The sequence below is a fragment of the Quercus suber genome, unplaced genomic scaffold (assembly GCF_002906115.3).
Source record: "Quercus suber isolate HL8 unplaced genomic scaffold, Cork oak 2.0 scaffold_1178, whole genome shotgun sequence".
NCBI lineage: Eukaryota > Viridiplantae > Streptophyta > Magnoliopsida > Fagales > Fagaceae > Quercus > Quercus suber.
The window spans coordinates 24,467-51,537 of record NW_027070577.1 but is presented as its reverse complement, the minus strand read 5'-3'; the positions used below and the strand labels follow the sequence as shown (position 1 = coordinate 51,537).

Here is a 27,071-nt window from a genome sequence, read left to right as displayed (position 1 = left end):
TTGAGGAAAATATTCACTTCTCATGAAAAACTTGAAAGCAAAAATTACTACACACACAATGAGGAACTTAAGTACAATACAACTATTGTTAGCATCTTACGTCTGCATGCTCCGTAAAGGGACAAAACGAGGCCAGGTTCTCAACTGGGGATGTGGACAAACCGACACATGCAACTATTGTGAAAGGATTCCATAAGTAGACAAGAGCAGCAATATCTCCAGAAGAAGGATATCTGAAAACAACATGAATACTGCAGTTCATCAGCTTGTGAAAGATGAGAAGGGGGCAATTTTAATGAATATAGTTACTTATATAGATGGCATTAAAAAAAAAATGAATAAAGTTTCTTAGAAGGTTCCAATTTTCTTTCTTTTTCTCTATCCTCCCAGCAATTTAAAAGAGATTGCAAGCGGATGGGGACTAAGTAACATAAACAGTGCATTATGATGAAATTTTACTGTACTCTACTCAAAAGACTTCACTAGCACATATCTTCTATACCATTTCAGCTGAACACGACTCAAATCATATATGCAACAGCCCCAGATGTAATTTTCCTCTTTGACATATCTAAGCCAACACCACTGTTGAAACTTAATTATGAGTTAATAGGGTAACCATTATATCTATCAAATGCACAAATTTTTTTATCTTGCATCTCAATTCTCAACATCAACAACTCAGTTACACACTAAATCTATCAAATGTGCCATTTTTTTTGCTGCCCTACAGTTCGTAAGTTAAATAGCTTGATTCAGCTGTCTATTCTTCTCTAGTGTGCTTCTCGTATCAACATTCTTTATCTAAAATGATTTTTCTTGGAAAACCCTTTAACTATTATAATTACCTGACTTTTCCGATAATTTAACAAGGTCTAGAAATTTCAAACTCTGACTATAAGCAATCTGAAGATTCCGACCAGTAGCACGAATGAACATGGCACTCGCAACATCTGCAATCACGAAAACCAAACTGTATCCAAAGGTGTGTTGATATTAACTGCGTCATCGTATGTACAATATAGGTAAATAAGGAACAAAGAAAAGGGAGTAACATCCAAGTTGCTTGGAATAGTACATGCAACAAACAAATCAGATAGAAGTCAATGCTTGTTGCCCACATTTCAATCACAAATGCAAAGGCACAAGTTGGTAATTGACAATCATAATAGAATTACTATATTGCTCCATTTTAATTGACAGGCAACACACTCGAATTTAATTAGGATAGATTAGCGCCAAGTTTACATCCTCAGGTGTTGGTTATCATATTTGAAAGCAAATAAAAACACAAAAACACCACTAAGCAAAACCAAATGCACCAAAACCTGAAAATCTGTGTGCGCGCGCGGGCGTCTGTGTATGCAAGCACTCAAAAATGTAACACATAATGTATTCATTTCAAATGAGTGACAATTATGACTAAATTTCAGATGATTAAATTTAAAACAGACAACGCGAAATATAAAGATGATAAAGATAATAAAATAAATACAGGAACCAAACAGCAAACAAAAAAGAAGAAGAAGAAGAAGAAGAGAGACACATATTAGTTACCTGCACAAAATATGATCAGGTTGCCCTTCAATTCTGCACCACCCAATAAAGTATGCATTAAATTAATAATGAAAAAAGAAAAGAAAAAAAGATGAATTAGTTAAAGCAAATGAATGGTGTAAGCAAGGGCAATGTGGTAACCTTTTGGCAGTGAGTGGGCCAAGAAGTGAGAGTAGCAATGGAGAACCATGGTACATAGATCCTGTCAAAATACAAAAATCTCAACAACAACAAAATTCTCAAATCAAACAATCAAAAAGAAAAAAAGAAATTAAAAATATAAGAACCTGCGTAGGGAGACATTGATGACTGCTTCAACCAGTAACCCTCGGCCACTACAAAACAAAATCTAATTAAATTAAATTAAAGATCTAAGGTTGGAATTAACGGTGAAAGAGAGAGAGAGAGTACGGCGGCGAAGGCTGGTGAGCGGAGTGGAGATTTCGGGGCGAGAAGCGAGATTGAGGTTATTGGAAAAGTATATGAGTATTACTCTCAATGCCACTGACCCTATCAACCAATTCCAATACCATGACTCCTTCTTCTTGCTTTGCTCTTTAGCTTCCATTTCCTCCGGACCTGACCAGACCAGACCAGAAAGAGAGAGACTACCGGCGAGGGAGCAAGTCCCAGCTCCTAACTTTTACTTTTTCAGTTTTAAGTTTTAACTTCAATGGGATCATCTATCTATATGAAACGGTGTCGTAGACCCATAGTTTTTCTATTTTTATTTTTTTGGAAAAAGTTAACAAATATTTTATATATATTTTAACCCATATTTTCAGTTTTTAATTAACATTATACATATTTTTATACACTTTTTTATTCACACATATTTTTAAAAAGACTAAAAATTATTATTTAAATATATATACCAAACGGACCTTTTTTTTTTTTAATAAATTTTTATATGTAGTCTATTAACATATGTTTTTTTTTAAATGATACTAAGAAAGTTGTAGATTGCATAACAAGATTGTTCCCATTTCATTAATTTTCTAAATGTAATAATGTAGAGACTAATTTAATAATGTAGAGACTTTCATTAAATTATATGATTTTATATGAAATGGCGTCATAAACAATACTGCTATTTTATAAAATAAAATAATAAAAAATTATTTAAGTGATATGTTACTATAATAAGATAGTTGTAGATTGCATATAATATATATATATATATATATATTTTTTTAAGTAATATGTTGTTATACTAAGAGATATGTAAATTGCATAATTGCAAGGGATATATTCAAATCATATCATGTCCAATACAAAAAGGCACTAAATACAAGTGTCAACCCATTACATATTATTCTCATTTTATTAATGTCCTAAATTTAATAATGTAGAGAGTGTCATTAAATGAAATGATAGAGTACACCTTTAAATATTTAAAATTTAATGTGAATCATACAATGAATCTAGACAAGTACTCAAGGAGGCTATGATCATAACCTCAAACTTGATTCTTCCAAGTTTCCTTTTTTATTTGAGATTAAATTCTATAAGGACGTGGTGTAAAACCTATGTTTTACCCCTCAAATCCCAACATGACACATCATCTTATCACATATTTAAGAATAAACACAATCACACTCAATCAATTCTAATACCCATAGATAAACTTAACTAAATTGGGAATCTATCAAGATGTTATTAGGTGTGATAGGATGTATTAAATTTTAATAAATTTTAAGTAAAATGCTAATGTGACAATCACTTATTGAATGGTGTAAAACATAGGTTTTACACTCCATCCTTATAGAATTTAATCTCTTTTTATTTTATTTTATTTTTTATATAAGATGAAATACATACGCAATACACAATAAACACACCTACCTGAATTTAACATTATCAATATTAATTTTTAAATTTTTGTTAACTATAAAATTTTTTTAATAGTCAGTTTATTTGTTTATATACAGATTTTAAAACCTCAATTTTCTAAATATAAATATATGTCTATAACTTTCAACAAATAAATAAGTTTATATAGCAAAAAGCTAATCTAATTGCACATATAACCCAAAATCAAGTTTCTTTTCTCTTAAACCATATTGTCATTCTTGCTACTTATTCAAATCCCAACACAAACTAGCTAGCATCTTTCTTAATTTGTTTACTTTAAAGTTTAAACAACATATTGTATATATTTTATAGCCATTTACATGTAGCTTAGTTCACAGGACAATTGATATATGGCAAGTGTTCACATGTGGATGTGTCACTCACGGCCGGGCTGGCCTTAGCATGTGTTACAACATGCACCACTAGGATTAGTTCTCAATTAACTATGTGTTTTGCAAGGAAAGCTTGATAGATTTAAAATAAGTGATGTTAGGGAAACTAAAAATTTATTACCTAAAGCTTATAAAATGACATATCACAAATCAAAGAAAAATCATTCAAATTTCAAAAATTAATTAATTATGTTGTTTAATTAAGTGACACAAATCATATTATTGTCATATCAATTTGCTAGTTTTTATAATAAAATTTGTAATAATTTAAACATTTTTCATTTAAAATACATAATATATATCATATATAGATTGATGGTCTTCACGTAGATTTGCATAATAAAAGTTGGGATGATCGGTAAAATATGTGCAATTTATAGTTTAAACTAATATTAGTTTAAACTAATATTCAAATTTATGGTTACACTGATTTTACAAAATCAATAAATGCTACGTGCCTTTGAGCATGAAATTCAAAATGCAAGTCAAGTCTCTTGCACTTGTATTTACTGTCTAGTAATAACTTGTAAGCACTTTGATTACTATATTCATTAATCAAGTCCAAATCTTCTGTCTCACTTTTCCTGCTCCACTCTATACTCCACCAATAAATACTTGCCACGTGTTTACTTAATTAATTAAATACCACTATTAATTAATAACTGTAGTATTAATAAGTCAATAATAATAATATTTAATTAATTAGGTGAACACATGACAAGTATTTATTAGTGGAGTATAGAGTGAAGCAGGAATAATGGGACAGAAGATTTGGACTACCATTAATCATCTTTGAAATGAATGGATGTAAAAATTTAGCAAGTCATTTATTTAGTTAAAGTTTACATTCAATTGTTGTTATAAATTGAAAATATTTTTATTAAATTAAACTTCTCTCTTTCATTTTACTCACCATGCATACTCGGACTTTAACACAATTTATTCATACTGATACAGACCTATTTTTGTGGGCAATGTTTCTTACAAATTTGTAGACACACGTACTAGCTCATTTGGCGGGGCTTATTTGGTTAGAGCCACATTTAGATTTCCTAAACAAATGCTTATGCCCTAATGTGGCTAATATGGAATATTAAATTTCACATTAACTTTTTATATTTCTCATAAAAATGGTATTAAAATTTTCTTAAAATAATTTATTAATAAATGTTCTAAGAACATATGTTAATCGGATCAAAAATATATATTGTGTTTTTAGACAAAATAAACCTATAAAAAATTGTATACGCAAACACTCTCTAACTGCGTTATGGCATGGAACAGTTAACGTTAATGATAAATTAGCGGTTAAAGACGACGTAGTCTTTTGGCTAATAATAATTTTGGTTTAGACTTTAAAGAGTTTATTAGACAACTCAACCAATGTACCCAATCCCCATGCGCACGGGCACGGCACAGACAAGAAGAATTTTTTGGCCACTTTCAAAGTTACATAAATTATTTCAAATTTATGGTTACACTGATTTTACAAAATCAATAAATGCTACGTGCCTTTGAGCATGAAATTCAAAATGCAAGTCAAGTCTCTTGCACTTGTATTTACTGTCTAGTAATAACTTGTAAGAACTTTGATTATTATATCCATTAATCGAGTCCAAATCTTCTGTCTCACTTTTCCTGCTCCACTCTATACTCCACCAATAAATACTTACCACGTGTTCATCTAATTAATTAAATACTACTATTAATTAATAACTGTAGTATTAATAAATCAATAATGATAATATTTAATTAATTAGGTGAACACGTGACAAGTATTATTAGTGGAGTATAGAGTAGAGCAGGAATAGTGAGACAGAAGATTTGGACTACCATTAATCAGCTTTGAAATGAATGGATGTAAAAATTTAGCAAGTCATTTATTTAGTTAAAGTTTACATTCAATTGTTGTTATAAATTGAAAATATTTTTATTAAATTAAACTTCTCTCTTTCATTTTACTCACCATGCATACTCGGACTTTAACACAATTTATTCATACTGATACAGACCTATTTTTGTGGGCAATGTTTCTTACAAATTTGTAGACAGACGTACTAGCTCATTTGGCGGGGCTTATTTGGTTAGAGCCACATTTAGATTTCCTAAACAAATGCTTATGCCCTAATGTGGCTAATATGGAATATTAAATTTCACATTAACTTTTTATATTTCTCATAAAAATTGTATTAAAATTTTCTTAAAATAATTTATTAATAAATGTTCTAAGAACATATGTTAATCGGATCAAAAATATATATTGTGTTTTTAGACAAAATAAACCTATAAAAAATTGTATACGCAAACACTCTCTAACTGCGTTATGGCATGGAACAGTTAACGTTAATGATAAATTAGCGGTTAAAGACGACGTAGTCTTTTGGCTAATAATAATTTTGGTTTAGACTTTAAAGAGTTTATTAGACAACTCAACCAATGTACCCAATCCCCATGCGCACGGGCACGGCACAGACAAGAAGAACAACTTTCTCCTCAATTCTCTCTCTCTTTCTTGGGTAACTAAAAACTCTCTTTACATATAAGTTATAATATAACTTCTTCTTTTTTTAAACATAATATAACTATTTTTAATAACAATAATATCTATCTACATTAATTTAGTCTATACTTTTTTATATACTATTTTATTTTATCAAACTACTATTATTACTAGGTGTTGGATTGGAGAATGAAAAAAAAGAAGAGAATTGTACTTCAGACTTTACGTAATTAAGCCTTGTAATAGTACTTAGGAATAAGTAAATATAATTTTTGATAAGATAAAAGCAACAGTTTAATGACTAATTAAGATGGTCTCTGACTCTCTACACCAAAACACGTGTGGCACATTCCAAGTACTACAACCAACCAAAGCTCACTTTGGAAGATTTTTTTAGTAAACTTCATCAACAATCTTAAGCCGTCGATCATATGACTATGATAAGATGGAATTGATATATATGATCTCTCTGATGTGGACCATTAGATTTGAGCCAATTTAATTATTCTTAAAAAAGAAGAAGACTTGAGCCAATTTATAACCATGACAGGTAGGACCCTCAAATTCCAGCAAGCCCACCTACAGACATGAGATAAAACCCTTTTGAAAAATGGAAAACCCTTACCTTAATAAGGGTTTAGAGAACGTAAAACTGACAGTATAGCAACAACTTCTGTACTGAATTGATTTTATAAAATATATAGTCTATGTTCATAATTCCTATATATATAAAAGCTAATTGAGCTGTTGCTACAGTGCAACCTCAAATTAGAGCCAAGCAGTTAAGCAATCTTTGTCATCCTCTCAAACAACCCCCATTCAACCTTTTGAACTCTCTGCATTAAAGGTTTGAACTTAAAGGGAACCTTACATGTTAAACTAGTCACCGACATATAAAGTTATAAAAGATTGATGTTAAGACGTGCTTACATATTTTATTATATATATATATATACACACACTTTACAAACTAGTGTATCATTCGCCACTAAAAGAATAATTCAAATATTTATTTATTGTATCGTAAAAGTAATTGTCACGTCAATTTGTATGCTCTTTATAATAAATCTAGTAGTAACTTTAGCATTTTTCTAGAGAAATGAGTTAGTCCTAGAAAAAGAGCATCCAACTACTTAATAATAACATACGAGCTAGAAAGGGCATTAACTTTACAGCTTTGGTAACCTATAATGAAATCTACTTCAGTCAACCTAAAAAAAAGAGATGTTAATTAATCTACTTCCAAATTTTAATCTTGCAGACAAGATGTTAAAGGAATCACAGAACACAGTCACTGGTCAGACAAATTGTTAGGATTCCCATGTTCATAATTTCCAGCTCTATAACCATTCTTTCACGTGAAATTTTCTCCAATACGAGGTGAAAATTTGTACCAACTATATAATCTAGTCGGCAATTGCACATAATGGAGGTCATTATTCACAGTGATGAGTGACCTACCTACATTTGGCTCAATGGTACTTGTTGCATGGAAGTTGAGTGAGTCCGTGGCTCAATGGGGGCGGTGCTCTATGTGTTGAAATGGGTTACCTTATCAACTAGCTTAGCTTACCTACTTGTGTGAAATTATTTTCTCCAAGAATAAGAACAAAATAAGCATGTGGCAGTGATTGCATGCATTTTCTAGAAAACCTTAGAAACTAAATCGCTTGTGATGTATGCACTAAGATTGAGAGTCTGACATTGAGAATATGATTATACGAGATAATTGTTGCTTGCAGCTAAAGAAGATCTAGTAAGAGATATGATTCTGAAACATAAATAAAAAGAGAAGAATGAAACACAAGAAAGAATAAGTGTGGCATCTTTCATGGTATTTCATCACATAGATACTATAGTATTCAGCAAGGATATTGGGAAGATTTCCTAAGTAGGCGAAAATCATTAAATTTTAGACTTTTTTAAGTTTTTAATGATCCATTGAAGATTGGTTTTCATACTTAGTTTTGTCAGAAAGATTCTTTAAACTTCTTCTCAAATCTAGATACAAGCTCATTGTTCTTGCAAAATCTCCTTAAAAAATGGCCATAATTCTGCCTCGTGCTCCTTTTGTTTAGCTTTTGATGAACTTTTAACCATGACCAAACAAATGATTCACACACACTCACACACATAGAGGAAGCATCCTGTAACCTTCAAAGTTCAAACTTTTATAGCTGCCGTTGACAAAGGCTAAGGGGTTGTAAAGACAAGTTAGTCTAATGTATTCTATTCTATCTAAACAGCTAGTGCAACTTTATATACTATTATTTTTCGTAACTATTTGTAAATTCTGCCTGCCTATTTAAGAAGATCTTCTGGTTGCGAAGATACATGCCAGCACTTTCTGCTCCACCCTGTCTATTCTTCCCACATTTCCCACCTCAAACTCTTCTAACATCCAGTAATCTTAGCCTGTCCCATTTCCTTTTGTGTCATAGGCCTAAAGCACATCAGAGCATTATATACTTATTTCTTCAACTCAAGGTCTTCGCTGAGCTTCAATTAGTGACTGTAGGCAGGATGTGGGGCTTGTGCATTGGAGCTTTAGTAATCATAAGCATCACACATTTTGTTTACCGCTGGAGAAATCCCAGATGCAATGGAAAACTCCCACCAGGTTCAATGGGATTTCCACTTCTTGGTGAGACCCTGCAGTTCTTCACTCCCAACACTTCTTCTGATATTCCTCCTTTCATAAAAAAAAGAATGGATAGGTAAACTTTCTAATAAATTCACCAATTCTTTTTTATCAAGAGCATTGTATTCTTCTTGTTATAACACATTTTACTTTACAGGTATGGACCAATATTCAAGACCAATTTGGTGGGACGACCAGTTGTAATCTCAACGGACCCGGATCTCAATTACTTTATATTCCAACAAGAAGGAGTACTGTTCCAGAGCTGGTACCCAGATACATTCACAGAGATTTTTGGAAGACAGAACGTGGGTTCCTTACATGGTTTCCTGTACAAGTACCTCAAGAACATGGTTCTAAATCTCTTTGGTCCTGAGAGCCTTAAGAAGATGCTCCCTGAAGTTGAACAAGCAGCAAATAGAACATTACAAAAATGGTCATGTCAAGACACCATTGAGTTAAAAGATGCAACTGCAAGTGTAAATCCAGGCTAACCATTACTCTTTTCATTAAAGAAACAACAGAGAATTTCTTGTTCAGAAGTGTAATAATAATTTGGTCTTTACAGATGATTTTCGATCTGACTGCAAAGAAACTGATCAGTTATGAACCTGATAAGTCCTCGGAGAATCTAAGGACGAACTTCGTGGCATTCATACGGGGATTAATCTCCTTTCCTCTGAACATTCCCGGGACAGCTTATCACAAATGTTTACAGGTAGATGAACCAAAACCGATTATACTAGTTTGTGTCATACATATCATGCATTTCTTTCTATTTTTCTCAATTTTTGACCATTGGGGAATGTAGATAATCAGGCAAACCAAGGACCAATTTTTCCCTTAATTGACTGAATCTTTAGTACTTCACACAACCCGGTAAATGGTTGATATTTCAGTCATGGACTGAATTGGTTTCGTCTGACCACAGAAGCTGATTAGCCTTTTAACTAAATATGACTTTCTAAGCAACCCTATCTATGTTTCTTGGCCTTAACTATTCAAGTTTTCTCAGGGAAGGAAAAGGGCAATGAGGATACTGAAAACCATGCTACAGGAAAGACGGGCAATGCCTAGGAAGCAACAAAGTGATTTTTTTGATTATGTCCTTGAAGAACTTCGAAAGGATGGAACGATACTCACAGAAGCAATAGCTCTGGATTTGATGTTTGTGCTACTGTTTGCTAGCTTTGAAACGACTTCCCTCGCTATAACTTTAGCAATTAAGTTTCTTTCAGACCATCCTCTAGTGTTGAAGCAATTAACGGTAAAGAATTTCTATATTAAATTCAAGACCATTGTATTCCTTCACAACCTTTATTGTTACCAACCAACAACATACTCTAAACATTTCTACCTTCTGTCAGGAAGAGCATGAGGCAATTCTTAACCAAAGGGAAAATGCTGATTCTGGACTTACATGGAAAGAATACAAATCAATGACATTTACATTTCAGGTGGATTAAGCCCTTTCAGTTTTTGCCTTAATAGAATATTAGAGATCATTCCTCTTTCTATTTTTATAATACAAAATTTGACAAGTTCAACTTGCAGTTCATCAATGAAACAGTTAGACTGGCAAATATTGTTCCCGGGATCTTCCGCAAAGCACTGAGAGATATACAGTTTAAAGGTATGCATACATTTACACTGTACAGGACTAGTCAGCTTCTTATAACAGTAATTAATGCAAAGAAAGTTAAGCCTAATATGACAAATAATACAAATATTGATGCAGGACATACCATTCCAGCAAGTTGGGGGGTTATGGTCTGTCCCCCAGCTGTACACTTAAACCCTGTAAAATACAAAGATCCCCTTGCTTTTGATCCATCAAGATGGGAGGTGAGTCATATTTTTGAGAACTTCCAAAGTAGTTTACTCCTAGCTTTATGCTACTACAGATAACATGCTTGAATTTCTTATATCTTGATTGTATGAATAACGCTGGCATACAGGGAGTGGAATTAAATGGTGCAACCAAACATTTCATGGCTTTTGGTGGCGGAATAAGATTTTGTGTTGGAACAGAATTTACTAAGGCGCAAATGGCTGTGTTTCTCCATTGTCTGGTAACCAAGTACAGGTAACTGTCCCAAAATCTGTGTGTATGTGAGAGAGAGAGAGAGAGAGAGAGTAACCTATTTAACATTTGAACTTCCAGGTGGCAAACAATCAAAGGAGGAAATATTGTCCGAACTCCTGGTTTACAATTTCCAAATGGTTTTCACGTTCATCTCATGAAGAAAGATACTAGGGAACAACAAACAACATATAGCTCTACATAAACAAAACAGAGCAATCACTATGCTAGCCATTTGTGTTGCTAGAAACACTACACCAGGGGTTCCAACTTGTCTTCAAACCCAGCAAGATCACTGGTCTCAAGCTGCACAGGATATTGGTCAACAAGACATTTTGAGTGCAGAAGAGGGAGAACAATTATGATATTCTCTCCACAAGCAACAATCATGCTCTACTTTTGCTCAACAGCACAGACAAATTTTTGTGTTTTATCTCAACATGTATCTATAAGATCCAATATATAACAAATTTATCAAAACAATGATTTACTTGTAAGAATTAGTGTAAATGTTTCATTGTCATCCTTCAAAAATATCTGAAAATTCGAATTGCAAAATTACACCAAAGATTGTCAAAAAGGATTTCATTCTTTCACCCCACCCCCTTGCCTTCCCCAAAAGAAAAAGAAGAGAGATATACAGGAAAAGAGTCAAAAGACTAAAATGTAGTTTCTTGGAAATTTGTATTACTTGACGAAATACCATCACATATAATATCAATTTAAGCTCCAAAATTCTCTCTGCGTAGCATGCAGATTAAAAAGTGTCATTCAGCAGTCCACATCTATGTTTGTAAAATTCACCTTGTTTCTCCTAAATATATCTGCTTGCTTTGGACAGCCCTTTCATAGTCTCTCTTTCCTTTCTCCGTCTGTGATGCCCAATATTGTCATCAACTTGCTGAAGACTACCTATATGCTTACTTCGCCTATGCTTGTGCTTTTCCTTGTGAACATGATCAAGATAGTAATTATAATCAGTGTCTCTGCCAGAATGGTTATGTCTTCGTTCATTGTAATTGCTTCTTCGGTTATGGTGGGCACCATGCTTGTGGTGCCTTGGCTGCTCACGATGTTTATTGACATGAATGTGGTGGTGATCAAAATCATTTCTTTGCCTGATACTCTGATTATCATCCCCAAAATGATCTTCCCACCAGTCATAAAGAGGATCAAAGAGTCCTTTTTGATGCAAAAGCCATAGAAGCACAAGCACTGCAACTCAAAAGTATAAGGTATTATGTATTCCCTGCTTTTTCCAAAATTATCAATATCTAGTTCTCACATTAATGAAAAAAAAAGGTTTTACCTGTTGGAAAAATTGCCAAAAGTAAACCAAACATCAATATCCAACTCATACATATATACTGTATGTGGCACCTGAAGTCAAAAAATCCAGAGCATTTTCTTCTGCTCACCAAAAAGACATGGAATATCAGTAGGTAAACCGACTAAATATAATACTTAAATATGAGTTATACATATAAAGCCATAATTAGGTGAAAGTAATGTCATAGTTTGAGTGTTTACAGCAAAATTCTTATTGTTTATAATCCCAAATTTCCAAGATCGTGCACAAGAGAGCACTTCAAAGTATTCCACATTTATTTTTTGGAAAGAACCTCAAAATCTTAAAAACTTCTGAGGGGGAAGTAGCCCCCACCATGCACAATTTGGATCACCAATTGTATTGTCTCAAAGGAAGCCTAGCTTAGTGCTTCTAGAATTAATGATTCCAAATTTAAAAAGAAAGTGCAACTATATATGGTTTGATGTTCACAGATTGCATGCAGATGTCAATAAGACTAAGATTCATTTTTTTTTTTTTTTTGGCAACAATTATATTAAGCCACATTTAAAAATAAATAAATAATAATAATAAAAAGTTCCTACCCCTACACGTTGGCTCTGTCTAAATGCATGTACTGGTCAAAAAAACTCAATATCATTATTGTATATTCTATTGGGTCTGTCATTTTAACCATCATGCACACTATATATTATGATGGTAAGATTATCAAACAATCTAATTAATTTATTAATCATAGAATTATCAACTTTAATATCATATCATGTTAGAGCAATGTAAAAGTTTAAAATTGTAGAACTAGCAAGGCCTGCAAATCTAAAGTAATTTGAGTTTTCTAGACTCACTTCTTCTGAAATTTAGCTATGACTAAGCCATTTATCCTTTGTTGATAAACTACAATTAGAGAATACAAAAAAGCATGAAAATTGAAATTTTTTGGGAATCAAACTATTATGGCTTTTCAATGGGAGGAGATCTTATCCCGTGAATATGTAGGTCATGTGTTCTTTAGTGGTATATAGACTCTTGAATTAGTATACCCCAAGTAAATAGAAATTTCAACTTTCATAAAACTCTTTCAATCCCTGAATTTTTTTAGATATATCGAAAGATATGATTCCAAATCCTTAAATCTGAATCACTTTAAACTCATTTATGTATAGGAATATAGAAAGAAAAGAGAAATGCATTAATAGAATCCAATTCAGTTACCAATCTATATTTAGCTTCTTTCAACTCAAACTCAATTTGATAGGTAGAAATATATTATAAAACAAAAGGAAATAAAAAAAAAAAAGGTCTTTGTTTAACCAATGGAGTTTCTTTTTTGGCAACAAGCCTACAACTATGTGTTTTTTCACATATTATCACCAGAGAAAGAAATGTACAAGTGATAGAAAATCCCAACAGAACAATCCTTCATTGCCATTCATACCAATATAGAAAAATAGATTTAAAAATGAGCAAAAATTTGCAAATAGGCTAGAATTATGAGATATTTTAAATCTATTTTCCTTCTAGAGCAAGTACCTGCAAGTTTTTCCAGTGATGAAATCTAACAAACCTCTCCATATTTTGTTCCAAATGCTTTCTATAGAATCAAAGAAACCATTTATACCACTCTCTGGTGGTTGAAAAGGAGTACTCTGCAACAAATTAATGATTTAAGTGTCTCTTGATGTAATTGAATGAGAATACATGGTAATTCCTAAGAATCACTTGCAATATTTCATTACATAATTGATTTTTCAAATAAAAAATGCCTTCTTAAAAATATATAGAGAACAAATTATATTTTAGACTAATTTTGAGAGTTAAATTAGCATTGGTTACAACTGGATATATAGGAATAGTCTTCTCCTAAATGAAGAATTGGATATATTTTTCATGCTACAGTTCCCCTATACGTTCATTAAAAATTCCTTAATTAGCATTGGTGACAATATCCAAATAGAGTTTTTGGATAAGAAACTGAATTGTTAAGCTATGTGCAGTTTTTATACAGTAAATATAGCTTGAAAATTATGAAAGAGTTTATAGCACTAAAGTTGTTTAGCATAAAAGGACATTCCAGATGTTGACAATTCAGGATATCCTTAATTAGGGGCTAAATTCCAAATATCCAAAGAGTCTTTCCTGAATTGTCGACATCCTAGAACATCCTTGCTATGCTGAACAACTTTACTACCATAAAATCATTCATACTTCCTCAAGCTTTATTTACTACATAGAAATGGCATATAGCTTAAAGCTAATAAATTATCTATTATCTGCCTATAAAGAAATCGTGTTTCAGAAACATAAAGGCATAATTCAAAGACAAGTAGTAATTCCTATATCCTCTAGCTGCAAACAATATTTTCTCTCCACTCACACTTTGATCATTACCAATGCCCCTTCACAAGACACTTGTTTGCATAAATTTCTGAGCTGAAGGAAATGAAGATGTACTGGATAAATCATAATCTCAAAACTATCACCAAACCTGTGTTCCGTTATCAAGAACAGTAGCTGTAGTAGTAAACTGGCACTCAGCTCTATCAGCTTCATTAAAAGTAGAGTCCTTCAATATTGCTGCATTGACCAAGATTTAGTACATTCGGCCACCTTACCAATCTCTCTCTCCTGCTCCCCTACCCCTACCCCTACCCTCAACAAAAAAGAAACCATGATTCTACATTTTTGTATCATTGATCATACCAGCGCATACATATTTGGCAGCTTGATCTGTAGTTGGATAGAGTTTAAATGTTCGATTCATAATTTCTTTTGGCTTCATAATAAAGAATTGTTCCTGCAACCCTCTGATGCTAGTGAGTAACTAAACACACTGATGAAATATCCATTTAAAAATAGAAAAATAGTACCTCCATGAGGATGACATCTCTCGAGCAATCAAACTGCAAGAAGGAGCATTCATCAAGTCCATAATTACAAATTTCAAATTTATTCTCAAGGCATCTATGTTTTAATTCAATTTGATATGATTTTATCAAGCAATGCCTTAATATATTGCTTCTTGTTCGAAAGTATAATTCACCTTCCATGTCATTGAAGACCAAATCAAGACATTGATTTCAAGAAAAAATTATGGGATTGGTTGCTACAGTAAATTGTGGGATTGAGACAATCAACTTCAAATTCTTTTTAACTTTTGTATGTAATCCCATTATAAATATGGATTCCATTATAATATATTATCAAGAAAAGTATAGAAAAAAATGTAGCCCTAAGGGCTTATCTTGTGAATGTAGGCCACACACTGGCGACTCCACATGCAAATCAGGATGGTCACAAGACCACCCTGACTTACAAAAAATGCATATATATACTTGCCAAAAAATTATTATATGTTAAACTAATCTATTGTGACTACCCTAATAAATAAATTTCAAATTTATTCTCAAGGCATCTATGTTTTAATTCAATTTGATATGATTTTATCAAGCAATGCCTTAATATATTGCTTCTTGTTCGAAAGTATAATTCACCTTCCATGTCATTGAAGACCAAATCAAGACATTGATTTCAAGAAAAAATTATGGGATTGGTTGCTACAGTAAATTGTGGGATTGAGACAATCAACTTCAAATTCTTTTTAACTTTTGTATGTAATCCCATTATAAATATGGATTCCATTATAATATATTATCAAGAAAAGTATAGAAAAAAATGTAGCCCTAAGGGCTTATCTTGTGAATGTAGGCCACACACTGGCGACTCCACATGCAAATCAGGATGGTCACAAGACCACCCTGACTTACAAAAAATGCATATATATACTTGCCAAAAAATTATTATATGTTAAACTAATCTATTGTGACTACCCTAATAAATTTGTTGAACACCCTAACTTGAGAATTACAAAAAAATTAGGTTCAACAAAAATAAAAATAATGCTTCATTCACAATATTTTCACAATACTTTTACAACAAATCCAATGTGGCAAGCTGTTACTAATTCTAATTTTGGCCCAACAAAGATATTTTTTTTTTTTACTCACTAATAACAGTTTTTTGCATAAGATTTATTGTAAAAATGTTGTAAACATAGCATTACTCCAAAATTAATTCTTCTCCCCCCCAAAAAATAATCCTTAATCCCTTTTATAAAATTAAAAAGAAAAAGCTTAAATAACAACAAATATAAACCAAATAAAAACAAGACAAGACTAGAAAACATCAAGTGATCAAATTATTCAACAAAAAGTTTATTATAAAACAAAAAGATAAAAATAGCTAAATATTCAAATTTGTAGCTTGTACAACCTATTCAATAAAAATAATTTCTAATTTCATTTTTCCCTAAAAAATGGTATCAGGAAAAATATTGTAATTATCAATTCTTGATGGTGACGACAATTTTATTCTTTTTGACTTTGCAGACGCAACAATTTTGCTCTCTTTAGTGACTAGACTCACAGTTGTAGCAAATATTCAAGTTGTCCCTTTATTAGATTTTATATAATTTAAATTTCTCAGTAACCACCCTAAAAAAAATTCTTACAGCCACCTCTGAGGCCACAATGCCGAACCACGTAAATTCTTGTATCTTCTCTCTTTTCTTTTCTCCCTCACATCACAAATTTCTACACTCCTCAATGAGAAATCTACATGAATCATGATAACTAAATCGTATTTGTCTTGTATGAATCATTCTATCACATATAAGCAATGTATGAGGTTTTCCTATTTCCCTCCTCAAAAGCACAGAAAATAGAGACAACAGTTATCGGTTTTTTTTAAAAAAAAAAAAAAAAAAAGCAATGTTCTTCTTCTTGCAGTAGTCAAAACCACATGTAACTGAAAGGCAGGGAAAACTAAGCAAAGTCAGTTCATTTCCAGTTTCATAATTGAACCTAAATGACAAAAAATATATATGTATATATTAAAGAAATTATGCAACTATTTTCCATATTGAACATATACAATTTATCAGAAAATTAAAATTCAAGTTAACATCAATCTAGTGCCCCACAAACATGGGTCATATGGCTCTAGACTTCCAGTAAATGATAATCACTATGGAAGTAAACCAGCACCCATATGAATAAGCATCTTATAAAAAAGATTAAAAAAGTAAAAAGATTGAAGTGTAGATTTATAACAACTATGTAATTCTCAATATATGAAAAGGGGCATTTAAAATTTCACGTGCATATCTAAAAGTAATTCGCCATTTTATAACAACTATGTAATTCGCCATTTCCCCAGCTAACCAAAAGCTACATTCCTACTGCTTGAAAACATTTCAGTATTATGACAAAATGTAATTTGGAAAAGTTCAATAGGGATACCGTCAAGCTATATGATGCTTCCAGTTCACCAGTATTTTTAGTTGTGATTGTAGCAACTCCGAATTGAGTAAGGGCTTCAAATGTTGGTATGCTAACGCTCAAGATTTTTCCAGGGCTCCTACAAAAATATGGAAGTATATAATGCAGTGATCTGAAAGAAATGACATGACACTAGAGAAGATTCAAAGAATGAAGTTATGCTGAAAATCAAACTGAAAGGGGGAAAAAATATCGTTTGGCATCATTTGAAAAAGATGTGGTATTTTTTATAACTGCCGAAACCAAAAAGTTATACAAACACAGGCAAACAATTGTGTAACAACCAAAAAGTCTTTAAAGTCAAAGATGTCTATAGTTAGCTCAAAGCTAAATTCAAGAATTTTTTTTTTACGGATAAATACTAAATTCAAGAAGTTTTCTTCCATTATATTCAAAATTAATGATTCTGGAGTTTCTAAATCTTGTATTTAAAACCTAGAAATCTGAAAGCTCTAATGGTCCATTTGGATTGAGAAGGGGAGAGGGGGAGTAGAGTAGAGTAGAATTAGCCCAAAATTAGCCTATTTCAGCCAACTCTATTCTACTCCCCTCCACTCCCCCTCCCTCTCCCCTCAATCCAAACGGGCCCTAATAGTCATTCAGGTATGCCGCTTTGGATTAATACAAAATCCCCCAATTTTAACACCATAAGTCATGATACTAAGCAGTGGACTTTTCGCCCTTTTTCTGGTGACTCAAGGAGCTGATCTGAAAAATGCATTTTGAAGTGAGGGAAGCTAGGCTTCCCATGTTCAACTCAAATCTGTTCTTAACAAAGTTAAAACATATTCATCAAATTGGTGATATCTTCCATAAACATCATTCTCATGTATATGCTTCTTTCTCTTTTCCCCCTTATTAGATGGGTAACTTAGAGATGTGGTTTTATTTCAATCAAAGTATATCATATATTACTTGTAATCAAAATTTAAAAGGATCAAAGTCATTAAAAATGACATCCTTAGTTCCAATTTAATTGAAAAGTTATAAACCACTTCTTGGAAATATAATCCAAACTGCAATTCGGTAAATAGTCAGCCACTAAGATGTTGCACCAATTAGACATCTGACAAGATTAAATGTAAATAAATATTATCTATTTTTTTATAGTTAAATAAATATTATCTATAATAATGAATAGCAGTTATCATCTTGCATAATTCATCTCTGGATCAATACTTGAAACAAACTTCTATGACAAGCCACTTGTAGCAGTTATTGATGTTAGGAAATGATATTAACCTTTGGTAAACATATTCTATGTCATCAGCACTTAGTTCTAGCAAAAGATTTGTATTAAGAACTTCAGTGACTCCTATGGAGAATGAATGACTCCCTGCATTCTGCATCCAAATCAATGATAAATAGAAAGAATAATAGGCATCCTTAGGAATATAATTCATAAATGGCTAGATCATAACTGGGTGCTGGTTTATCCTTTCAAACCTTCCTTCCACACCGTATAGTGGCAACTGATTCCTAGTAATTCGATTCTTGTCAGCCTGTCAGAAAAAAGAAAGCTTATTCTTAATTCAAAACAACTGTAACTATACTAGATGCTGACTTTTGATTCAAAAACTAAAAAAATCACAATCCTTTGAAGTTTTTCTTCTAAAAATGGGAAGAGAACATGACACATAAAATGAGAAAATGAATATGTGATGCCCCAAATTAATTGGATATTGATTGAGTGTATGTTGTAGGGTGCGTGTGTTGAGTCTCACCTCGGGCATATACTGGGTTAATCTAGGTTTTATTAATAACTAAAAGAGCCTTAATTGTGATTAGATTAGTCCTTTTGGGGTACATCACAAATGTGGCTAGCATTTTTCTTGGGTTCTATTAATATTTACTAATGCTAGTGTCCATGATTACATAAATAGAAAGACCAAATCCTTCATATATAATATTATTCATGATGCAAAAGAAAAACAGCATTAACCATCAATAATAAATAATTCATGTTAGGTAAATTCTTTAAACTGCATGGAGATTAGAAATCAAGGAAAGAAAAAGAAAAATGGCCAACATGAGAACATAAGACAAAATAAAGTGCTAACTTTTCAATTTCACAAACCTCCTTGAAATTCCACAGCTGATTATGCAAGCAACTCCAAAATGGTGAAGCACAGAAGTTTGGTTGCCCATTAAAGGCCTCAAAACTAACACCAATTTTGTTACATTCAAGCCCATCTAAGGTAAATCTAACTCTCTCAAGCAGCATCCACAGAGAAAAATTCCCTCCCAAATTCTGTGGTTGACCAGGGCCACCCTTCCACAAAGAAAGAAGAAACTCTAAGCAATATAAAACTAAAAAACCATTTATAAAATACTCACTCAATTTAAAAATCAATGAGAAGATAAATTAAGATAAAATGAACTAAGAGATGGACATGCTGACTTTCCAAGTGCATCTCTACTGTAGCTGCAAGTTCAAAATGTGTGCCAAAAAAAAAAAAAAAAGACCACAATACAAATGATATATATGACTAAAAAGATCAATGAGCTCTAGCTCAAATGCCTTTCCCCCTCCCATACAAATGGGATGGAGGGTGAGTTCTTAGTTGTGGGTTCAAGACCGACCGAATATGTGTGTAAGTATCAATTAAAAACAATATGACCACAAAAAAGCAAATAATTCATTCCATAAATTACTTGGTTATACACTAAGTCTACCTTGGCTCACTTAAAAAGTTAATTTCAATAATTATGTATAATGCAGAAGCCAAAAAAAAAAAAAAAAAAAAACCACAACAGATAGATTAACAAGAAATTTTCAGCCAGTTTTTTGCTTCCATCAATTAAAGTGAATGGATATTTATCAAAAATATGTCTGTGAAGCAAATATACCTGCCTGGGTATAACAAGGTAGAAGTCCTCAAATGTTGGTATATTTGTGTATCCAGCAAAATCACCAATAAGATTGACCCTTAAGAAATTATCATTAGATGTTGCTGTTCTATTTTCAGGACCCACGACCACTTCCTGATAGCAAAGAAACAACCAAAAAGTCTTCAGTTAATAAATAATAACAAGGTTTTTTTTATTTCAATACAAAACATTAGAGAGATTGAAAATTACACAACTTTACAATTAGTATGGTTTTTTGCAATTACTTCTTAAATTCATCATACGGGCTTCAATCTACAGAATGGATATCCATGTTCAATCCAGCAAGAATATGAACACAGCATCAGAAAGATTAGACATAGCGAACAAAGTGAAAGCTGGTGTGGAGTACCAGCATACAGCTGAACCAAGCATTCCCTCTCAGCCTCTCCATAAGACAAAACCATAATTGAATTTTTCAAAGAATATATTTTAGTGCACCTAGCTTATTTCAGCTACCTTCTTAAAGAGTCATGGAAATATCAGGCTTTGGACCAAGAGGGTACTTCAAATTTCTTTTAGTTTATTAGACACTTATTTTAATTAAAGATTCCTTAAGCTATTTTATATGGTTCAGAATAATTTTCTTTTCTTTCATCCAATCTTTAATCCATGTCTAAATTATGTTCTTTATCCTCTCCCCTTCCACTACAACCTGCTGCTTCATTATTCAAGCAACTCTCCCATTAATTCTGAACAAGGAATTAACAACTAACTTGCATATTGTTAGTTCAGGGACAGCTATGCTGCCCAGCCAAGGGGATTAAAATTCAGTACCATGATTTAAAATATTACAGCAGCAGATGAGCTCAAATAGCTAATTAGAATATCTTCCTTATATTTAATGGAAGAAGGGAAATGGTTTTGATATTCACCAAGCAATCATTAATTAATAAACGTCCATTTATCAATATATTATCCTACATGTCATCAATAACACATATTTAATAAGAAAAGAAAAAAAGTCACTTTGCCGTTCAATAATGAATCATTGAACTTCCATATATCTACCATTATATCTCTCTCCATTAGACTTAACTATATATCAAAGCTTGGTTTTACCAAGCATGCAGTGCATTTGCTTTCAACTAGTGTGGATAAAGTATAAGGATATTGACCCCCAAACAAAATAAAAAATTACCGAAATCTTAGATCCAGTCTTGACTTGAATTTGGACACTAAATCCCAATGATCGCTGTCCAATACCAAAAACATGGAACCTAAGTAGATCAAAGAAAATGTTATTCATGGCATAATGTAAAATAGATTACAAAATTTAAATACTCTGAACTCTCCACCCATCATCCAGAAGTAAACAATGTTAATAATAAGAGGATTGGATACATACCAGAGCTGTTATGATCTCAATTAGCTTCTTCCCCAAAATATTTATATATGGCTACTTACTGAAGAACTTACCAATATTTCAAAACCTAAAAACTATTTTATGAAACCTCAAAAAGTAGAAGTTGTTAATAACATAATGAAACAACAGAGCACTCATTAAACAACCATAATAAACAACTAATACAAGCTTTTATAACTAAATGCTGATTGATATACATAAATTGACATAACGTGGCATTAATGTGTTTCTGTAAACATTCGATTCACATGTACTCCAGAAACACAAATAGTTGAATATCTTGACATCTAACTACCAAGCAAAACACTATCAAGATGAGAAAAGGTAACTGATGGCCATACCAATCACCTGGAAATCGGAGACAATGTGCAGTGTTGGCCTTTCCTTTCATCAACTTGTCAACTGATTAAAAAATATAACTATAGTCAATCACAATGTTGTAAGAGGCATTCTGCATAAAAAGTTGAAGAGTAATGAACCATATAAAAGTGCTTACAAAAGTTTCCACATGATGAAGGCACCCTCCGCTGGGGCCCACAAGGACAACAGATTGGCTAGGCAGAAAGGATATGAAGAGGAGTAAGGAATAAAGAACACTGGTTAAAAACATCTGTGAAAGGTAAAAATAAAGAAGCATAGCTGAGTAAATGTCTAAACGTGTTCCACAATTTTCCCTAGTGTGAGATATTCAAGTGCAATAAAGGGACAATAGATAAAGAGCAAAGCATCACTACTGAAAGAACAAAAACAGATGTAACTAAAATAATTGAAATTTATAAAAATGAAGATCACCATTGTAAAGTTAACTTACAGCTTGTTTGGATGGAGAGGGAGTAGAGGAGAGTAGAGTAGAGAGAGGGAGAGTAGACTCAATTACCATGTTTGGATGTTTTTTAAGAGAGGAGGGAGAGGGATTTGGAGGGGTTTGGAGGGATTCTAACTACTTCTAACCCCTCATTTTTAATTCCCCCAAATTGGAGAGATTTAGAGGGAGAGTAGAGCATAGAAATGCTTGACCAAATGAATTACCAAATTTACTCTTACCACAAACTGTGAAAAGGCTAATTATTTCTCTCCCCCTTACTTAATTTTAAAAACATCCAAATAAGGTGGAGGATAACCATTTCCCTCTACTCTCCTCCCCACTACTCCCCTCCCCTCTACTCTCCTCTCTCTCCAAACTTCCAAACATAGCATTAAGCAGTTTTATTAAATAAATATCAAAATCTTAATCATCAAAGCAAGGAAAAGCCTTCAACTCTTAAAGTTAAGCTGACACATATAAATACTGCATCTAACTCCAGGCATCAACATGACACATGCAGATATTGCAATAATTCAAATTCATTAGAGAATATATAATCAAATTCAGAGAGAGTGTCGAGGCCATGATGGTATGGTATTTTTTTTTTAATATAAGTATGATGGTATGGTAATTTTGAAGAATCCATATTACATTCAAACTGCAAAAGATATGGCAACTGTTAATCCAGGCATAACTTTATAAAAATCTCAAGTTCTGCTTCAGTTAGTAGATCATAATATAAACCACTAGTGTACTTATTGAGAAAAAATGTATCCTAAGTATTATTGGCACTTAAAAGAAAAAATGACAGGTCCAAAAGCAAATTAGATCCAAGACGGTAGAAATGCACCTCGGTATGCTCAATAATGTGACCTTTATCATCTCGTAACCTTCAAAACACATAAAAATCAAGTCAGCTGAATTCACTCACATAACTCTTCTTTGTTTGATAAGTGACTTCATTTAAATCGAGGAGAACTAAACCACTCTCAGTGTAGTGAAGCTACTGGTAGAATTGCGTATAGCCTGCTTCACCAAAAAGTATACTGGTTGAACCTTTTCAGCACAAACGCTATATAGTTAAAAGAAAGCCCCCAATGAAAACAAGACATTAAAAAATAACTATAGCCTACACTAACTATTCCATAATTGAATGCTTCTTTTACATTGTTAAAGTATTATATGTATGGAAAGGTGCCAATGAGCTGTCTCAAATGGTACTTCCTCCTTTCATAATAATGGGTAGAGAGTGAGGTTGTGGGTGTTACTTACCAATAAAAAAATGTAAGAAAAGGCAATCTTATACTTTCAAATAATTAATTTGATAAGACTTTCTAATAATTAGTAACAATATATATAACCTATAAGCCAACCACTCCAGGGTTGAGCTATCCCAATCTCTCTCTCTCACTCTCTCTCATCAACACCACATGGTACTAGAGGCAAGATTGTTTATGTGATTCAAATCTTGGTCTCTGCAACTATGTTAGTTACTTCTAATGTGTGTATGTAAGGCCCAAAATTGGGCAGGCCTACAAATGAGTAAGAGTGTTAGTGCTATTTTAAGCTTGACATACATTGTTCACTTTGACCATTACGAGTAAATACTCTCTGGGTCTTTGTTTCCATTGCATTCTATCACATTGTTCCACATTCTATAGTACAATATTTCAGAATCACACGCCACAATAGCATTAGACTACGTTAAAATTGAAATTGTAGTTTATATAGAGATTAAATTTCCTTAAGGAATATCTTGTACATACCCTGTGTAGAGCGTCTTTAGTAATAAAATCTATTTTTATTGAGAGACAGAGACAGAGAGATTAAAGCAGATCTTACGGATATAGAATCATCAAAGCATTTATCAAATATGTAGATTCTATTCTTATAACTTTACACCCAAGTCCAAAAATCCTCCCCATTCACTAACTAATAAGTAGCATACTTTACCAGATTGACAATACAACTCACAGACTGCTGAAGCATATACCTCAGGCAGCTATAATTTAGTGTGTGAAAATCCATGAACATAAAAGCATGAAAATGAAGCAAGTATCTAAGTAGAAATTCCAAGATTTTATGTATGTAATTGTAATGCCTTTTAGACTTATGATGCCCATAGCCAGATCAGGATATTATCATTATATTGCAGAGAGAAAATCTAATCTGAAGAAACATTTCTAAACCAAACACATTATAAAAATTATACAATGCAAGGTGGTCTATAACTATAAGCAAAGTTGTTGTATGCAAGATCATAGAAATATAATTAGCACAAATATAAAAGTTAGTTAAATAAAGTAAATCAAATATTGTTGATACAAAAGTTGTCCTTTCTTTTTTTAACTTCTACAACCACATAATTTTATGCTTTCACCAGAATTTTATCAAATCTCTTCAAAATTTTGAATGTTTACCACCAGTAAATGCAGATAAACTGGTAAAATCTAAAATCTAAAACAGAAGTGCAAACACTGGAATAGCAAAATCGTTACTCCACCCAACCAATTTCGCACGACAATTACAAACAAACATTGTGAAATCATATAAAAATGAAATGCCAGGGAAAAAAAAAAAAAAAAGCTTGCCTTTCACATATCTGCACAACTTTGGCATCGGCATCTGGCTGACATTTACGTGTCTTAACATATAGTTCTTCAGGTTTATAAGGAACATCCTGGAAAATTGTAGAGTTTGCCAATGTTATAGCAATTGACTTAACAAAACATCAAGTTATGTAATAAGTAGAGGGTTTACTTAATAAAATCATCTATCACCCTATCAGACTTCTTTTCAGACTAATGGCAACAGCTTTTGCAGAAGATTTGTTATCAAATAAATAAGAATTTTCTCTAATCTCTAGCACAACAAACATGTTAAAAAAATGGTTCAATTACTAAATTAATCATTTCCTAACAGCTTAAACTTTCGAGACAAACAGTATTTTAACATGAAATCAAAGTGGGTGGTCTTTAATTTGGACCATGTATCCACTCCACCTCCCAATTAAAAATCTCACACATTGAGCCACACTTATTAAGAGGGAATCTGGGTTAGTAGAATAATGGTTACAAAAAAATTTAAGAAGGCAGTTCCATACTCGTATATATGTAAGCTGATACATGGCATATGCAGCAGATTTGTTGACCGTTAGCACGGGTGGTATTCGCAGTGTTTGCATGTTGCTTGATGAGTTATCCTCCACCTCCACTATTTCCGCCACAATCGAGGCCTCTCCTCCACTCTGTATAATCATTACAAATTATGTGACATTTAAAGGTAAAAATTCGGGCAACGCTATACAAAATAGCTTGCACTAAATTTAAATCTTAAATCTAAACTGGCTGCCCCTAACTTCACTTTCACAACAAATTTATCACTATACTCGGATTAACTTGACAAGTAGTCAACATGACTAACACTGACCTTTTTTTTTTTTCTTTTTTTCTTTTTTTTGCGTTATTTTCACAAACACCTTTGCCACATTCATCTACAGTAAGCCTGTAACAAAATTTTAGTAACTAAATGTAATTTTTTTAAATTTTCTTTATAGTCATGAAAATAGCACTAAGTTTTACCAAATACAACAACATCATATATACTTTAAAAAATAAATAAACCAAAATTTGCTTAGTTTTGAAATAGAAACAAGAATTTTACAAATTATAACAACAAATATTTTTTCTCTTAATTTTTTTTTTTTTAATAAAAAAAGAATATTGAAATTAAGGAGAGAACAGAAAGAGAAATGTAACATTAGAGAAAGAAGAAGTACGGAGCCACTGGGAACCGCCATGTTCAAGACGATCTTCTTGGTGCAGTTGAGATCACCGGATTCGGAACTCTTCTCGCACTTCTGGAGCTTAGATTTGGAGAGGATCTGGACTCCGGCAACGCCATGAGAAGCGAGAACGAATAAGAGAAACAAGATCGTCGTCTTTGTATTCATTTTCTTCAATTCTTGGTGAGAAACTCTCTCTCAGTGATTCTTTCTCTGCTTTGAGAATTTCGTGAAACTGAAAATGTGTGTACGAGTGTGAGTGTGAGTGTGAGTTTGAGGGACACAAAAATATAGTGGCCGGTTTTGGCGGGGTTTAGTTAACAAAGTGGGTTTTGATTTTGAAACTGCATGTAACGGTTTTGCCAAGGGGAGGACTTGGACAAATGACGCCCCAGCTGTACGACGCCGTTTCGTGTGCTTGGGCTTAGGAAGGATGTGATGTGGCTTTATTGCAAATGAAATGGATTTAGACCTGGCAAGCGGTTGGGTCAGATCGGGTCAACAACGGGTTTCGGTAAAAAACGGATCATTTTGAATAGATTTGTGAGTGAATTG

General features: G+C 32.5%; 3 protein-coding genes across 3 annotated transcripts; 1 reads left to right on the top strand and 2 right to left on the bottom strand.

Annotated features, from left to right (window-relative positions):
• Positions 1-72: 72 nt before the first annotated feature.
• LOC112034570 (uncharacterized) lies at positions 73-2,225 on the bottom strand. The gene is made up of 6 exons (XM_065769486.1): positions 1,969-2,225; positions 1,845-1,892; positions 1,699-1,759; positions 1,558-1,590; positions 849-973; positions 73-233 (listed from the first exon to the last, which is right to left on the bottom strand). Exons 1-6 carry the CDS (start codon positions 2,123-2,125, stop codon positions 175-177), a joined length of 483 nt encoding a protein of 160 aa, XP_065625558.1. The 5' UTR covers positions 2,126-2,225; the 3' UTR covers positions 73-174.
• Positions 2,226-8,550: 6,325 nt separating this feature from the next.
• Positions 8,551-11,595, top strand: LOC111999515 (cytochrome P450 87A3). Its single transcript, XM_024031643.2, has 9 exons — positions 8,551-9,020; positions 9,102-9,423; positions 9,513-9,662; positions 9,960-10,211; positions 10,312-10,401; positions 10,499-10,577; positions 10,683-10,789; positions 10,903-11,030; positions 11,109-11,595. The coding sequence occupies exons 1-9, from the start codon at positions 8,638-8,640 to the stop codon at positions 11,230-11,232; spliced, it is 1,635 nt and encodes a 544-aa protein (XP_023887411.2). The 5' UTR covers positions 8,551-8,637; the 3' UTR covers positions 11,233-11,595.
• A 102-nt stretch (positions 11,596-11,697) lies between these two features.
• LOC111999512 (protein HAPLESS 2) lies at positions 11,698-26,926 on the bottom strand. The gene is made up of 18 exons (XM_024031641.2): positions 26,511-26,926; positions 25,836-25,979; positions 25,324-25,412; positions 23,583-23,622; positions 22,424-22,481; positions 22,269-22,329; positions 21,703-21,781; positions 20,523-20,657; positions 19,750-19,944; positions 19,094-19,174; positions 18,915-19,015; positions 17,634-17,751; positions 15,204-15,236; positions 15,037-15,130; positions 14,822-14,910; positions 13,867-13,982; positions 12,337-12,437; positions 11,698-12,242 (listed from the first exon to the last, which is right to left on the bottom strand). The coding sequence occupies exons 1-18, from the start codon at positions 26,682-26,684 to the stop codon at positions 11,842-11,844; spliced, it is 2,109 nt and encodes a 702-aa protein (XP_023887409.2). The 5' UTR covers positions 26,685-26,926; the 3' UTR covers positions 11,698-11,841.
• Between the last annotated feature and the right edge of the window lie 145 nt (positions 26,927-27,071).

Bases quoted from the DNA above. Each gene is read 5' to 3' on its own strand.
- LOC112034570 (XM_065769486.1), bottom strand. From the start codon at position 2,125: ATGGAAGCTAAAGAGCAAAGCAAGAAGAAGGAGTCATGGTATTGGAAT. The intron at 1,893-1,968 runs GTACTCTCTCTC...TTTGTTTTGTAG, and splicing joins GCTCACCAGCCTTCGCCGCC to TGGCCGAGGGTTACTGGTTG. The intron at 1,760-1,844 runs GTTCTTATATTT...GTATTTTGACAG, and splicing joins ATCAATGTCTCCCTACGCAG to GATCTATGTACCATGGTTCT.
- LOC111999515 (XM_024031643.2), top strand. From the start codon at position 8,638: ATGCCAGCACTTTCTGCTCCACCCTGTCTATTCTTCCCACATTTCCCA. The intron at 10,212-10,311 runs GTAAAGAATTTC...ACCTTCTGTCAG, and splicing joins TAGTGTTGAAGCAATTAACG to GAAGAGCATGAGGCAATTCT. The intron at 11,031-11,108 runs GTAACTGTCCCA...TTGAACTTCCAG, and splicing joins TGTCTGGTAACCAAGTACAG to GTGGCAAACAATCAAAGGAG.
- LOC111999512 (XM_024031641.2), bottom strand. From the start codon at position 26,684: ATGAATACAAAGACGACGATCTTGTTTCTCTTATTCGTTCTCGCTTCT. The intron at 25,413-25,835 runs GTATGGAACTGC...ACAATTTTCCAG, and splicing joins ATCAGCTTACATATATACGA to GATGTTCCTTATAAACCTGA. The intron at 22,482-23,582 runs GTGCATTTCTAC...CTTTCTGCCTAG, and splicing joins ACATTATTGAGCATACCGAG to CCAATCTGTTGTCCTTGTGG.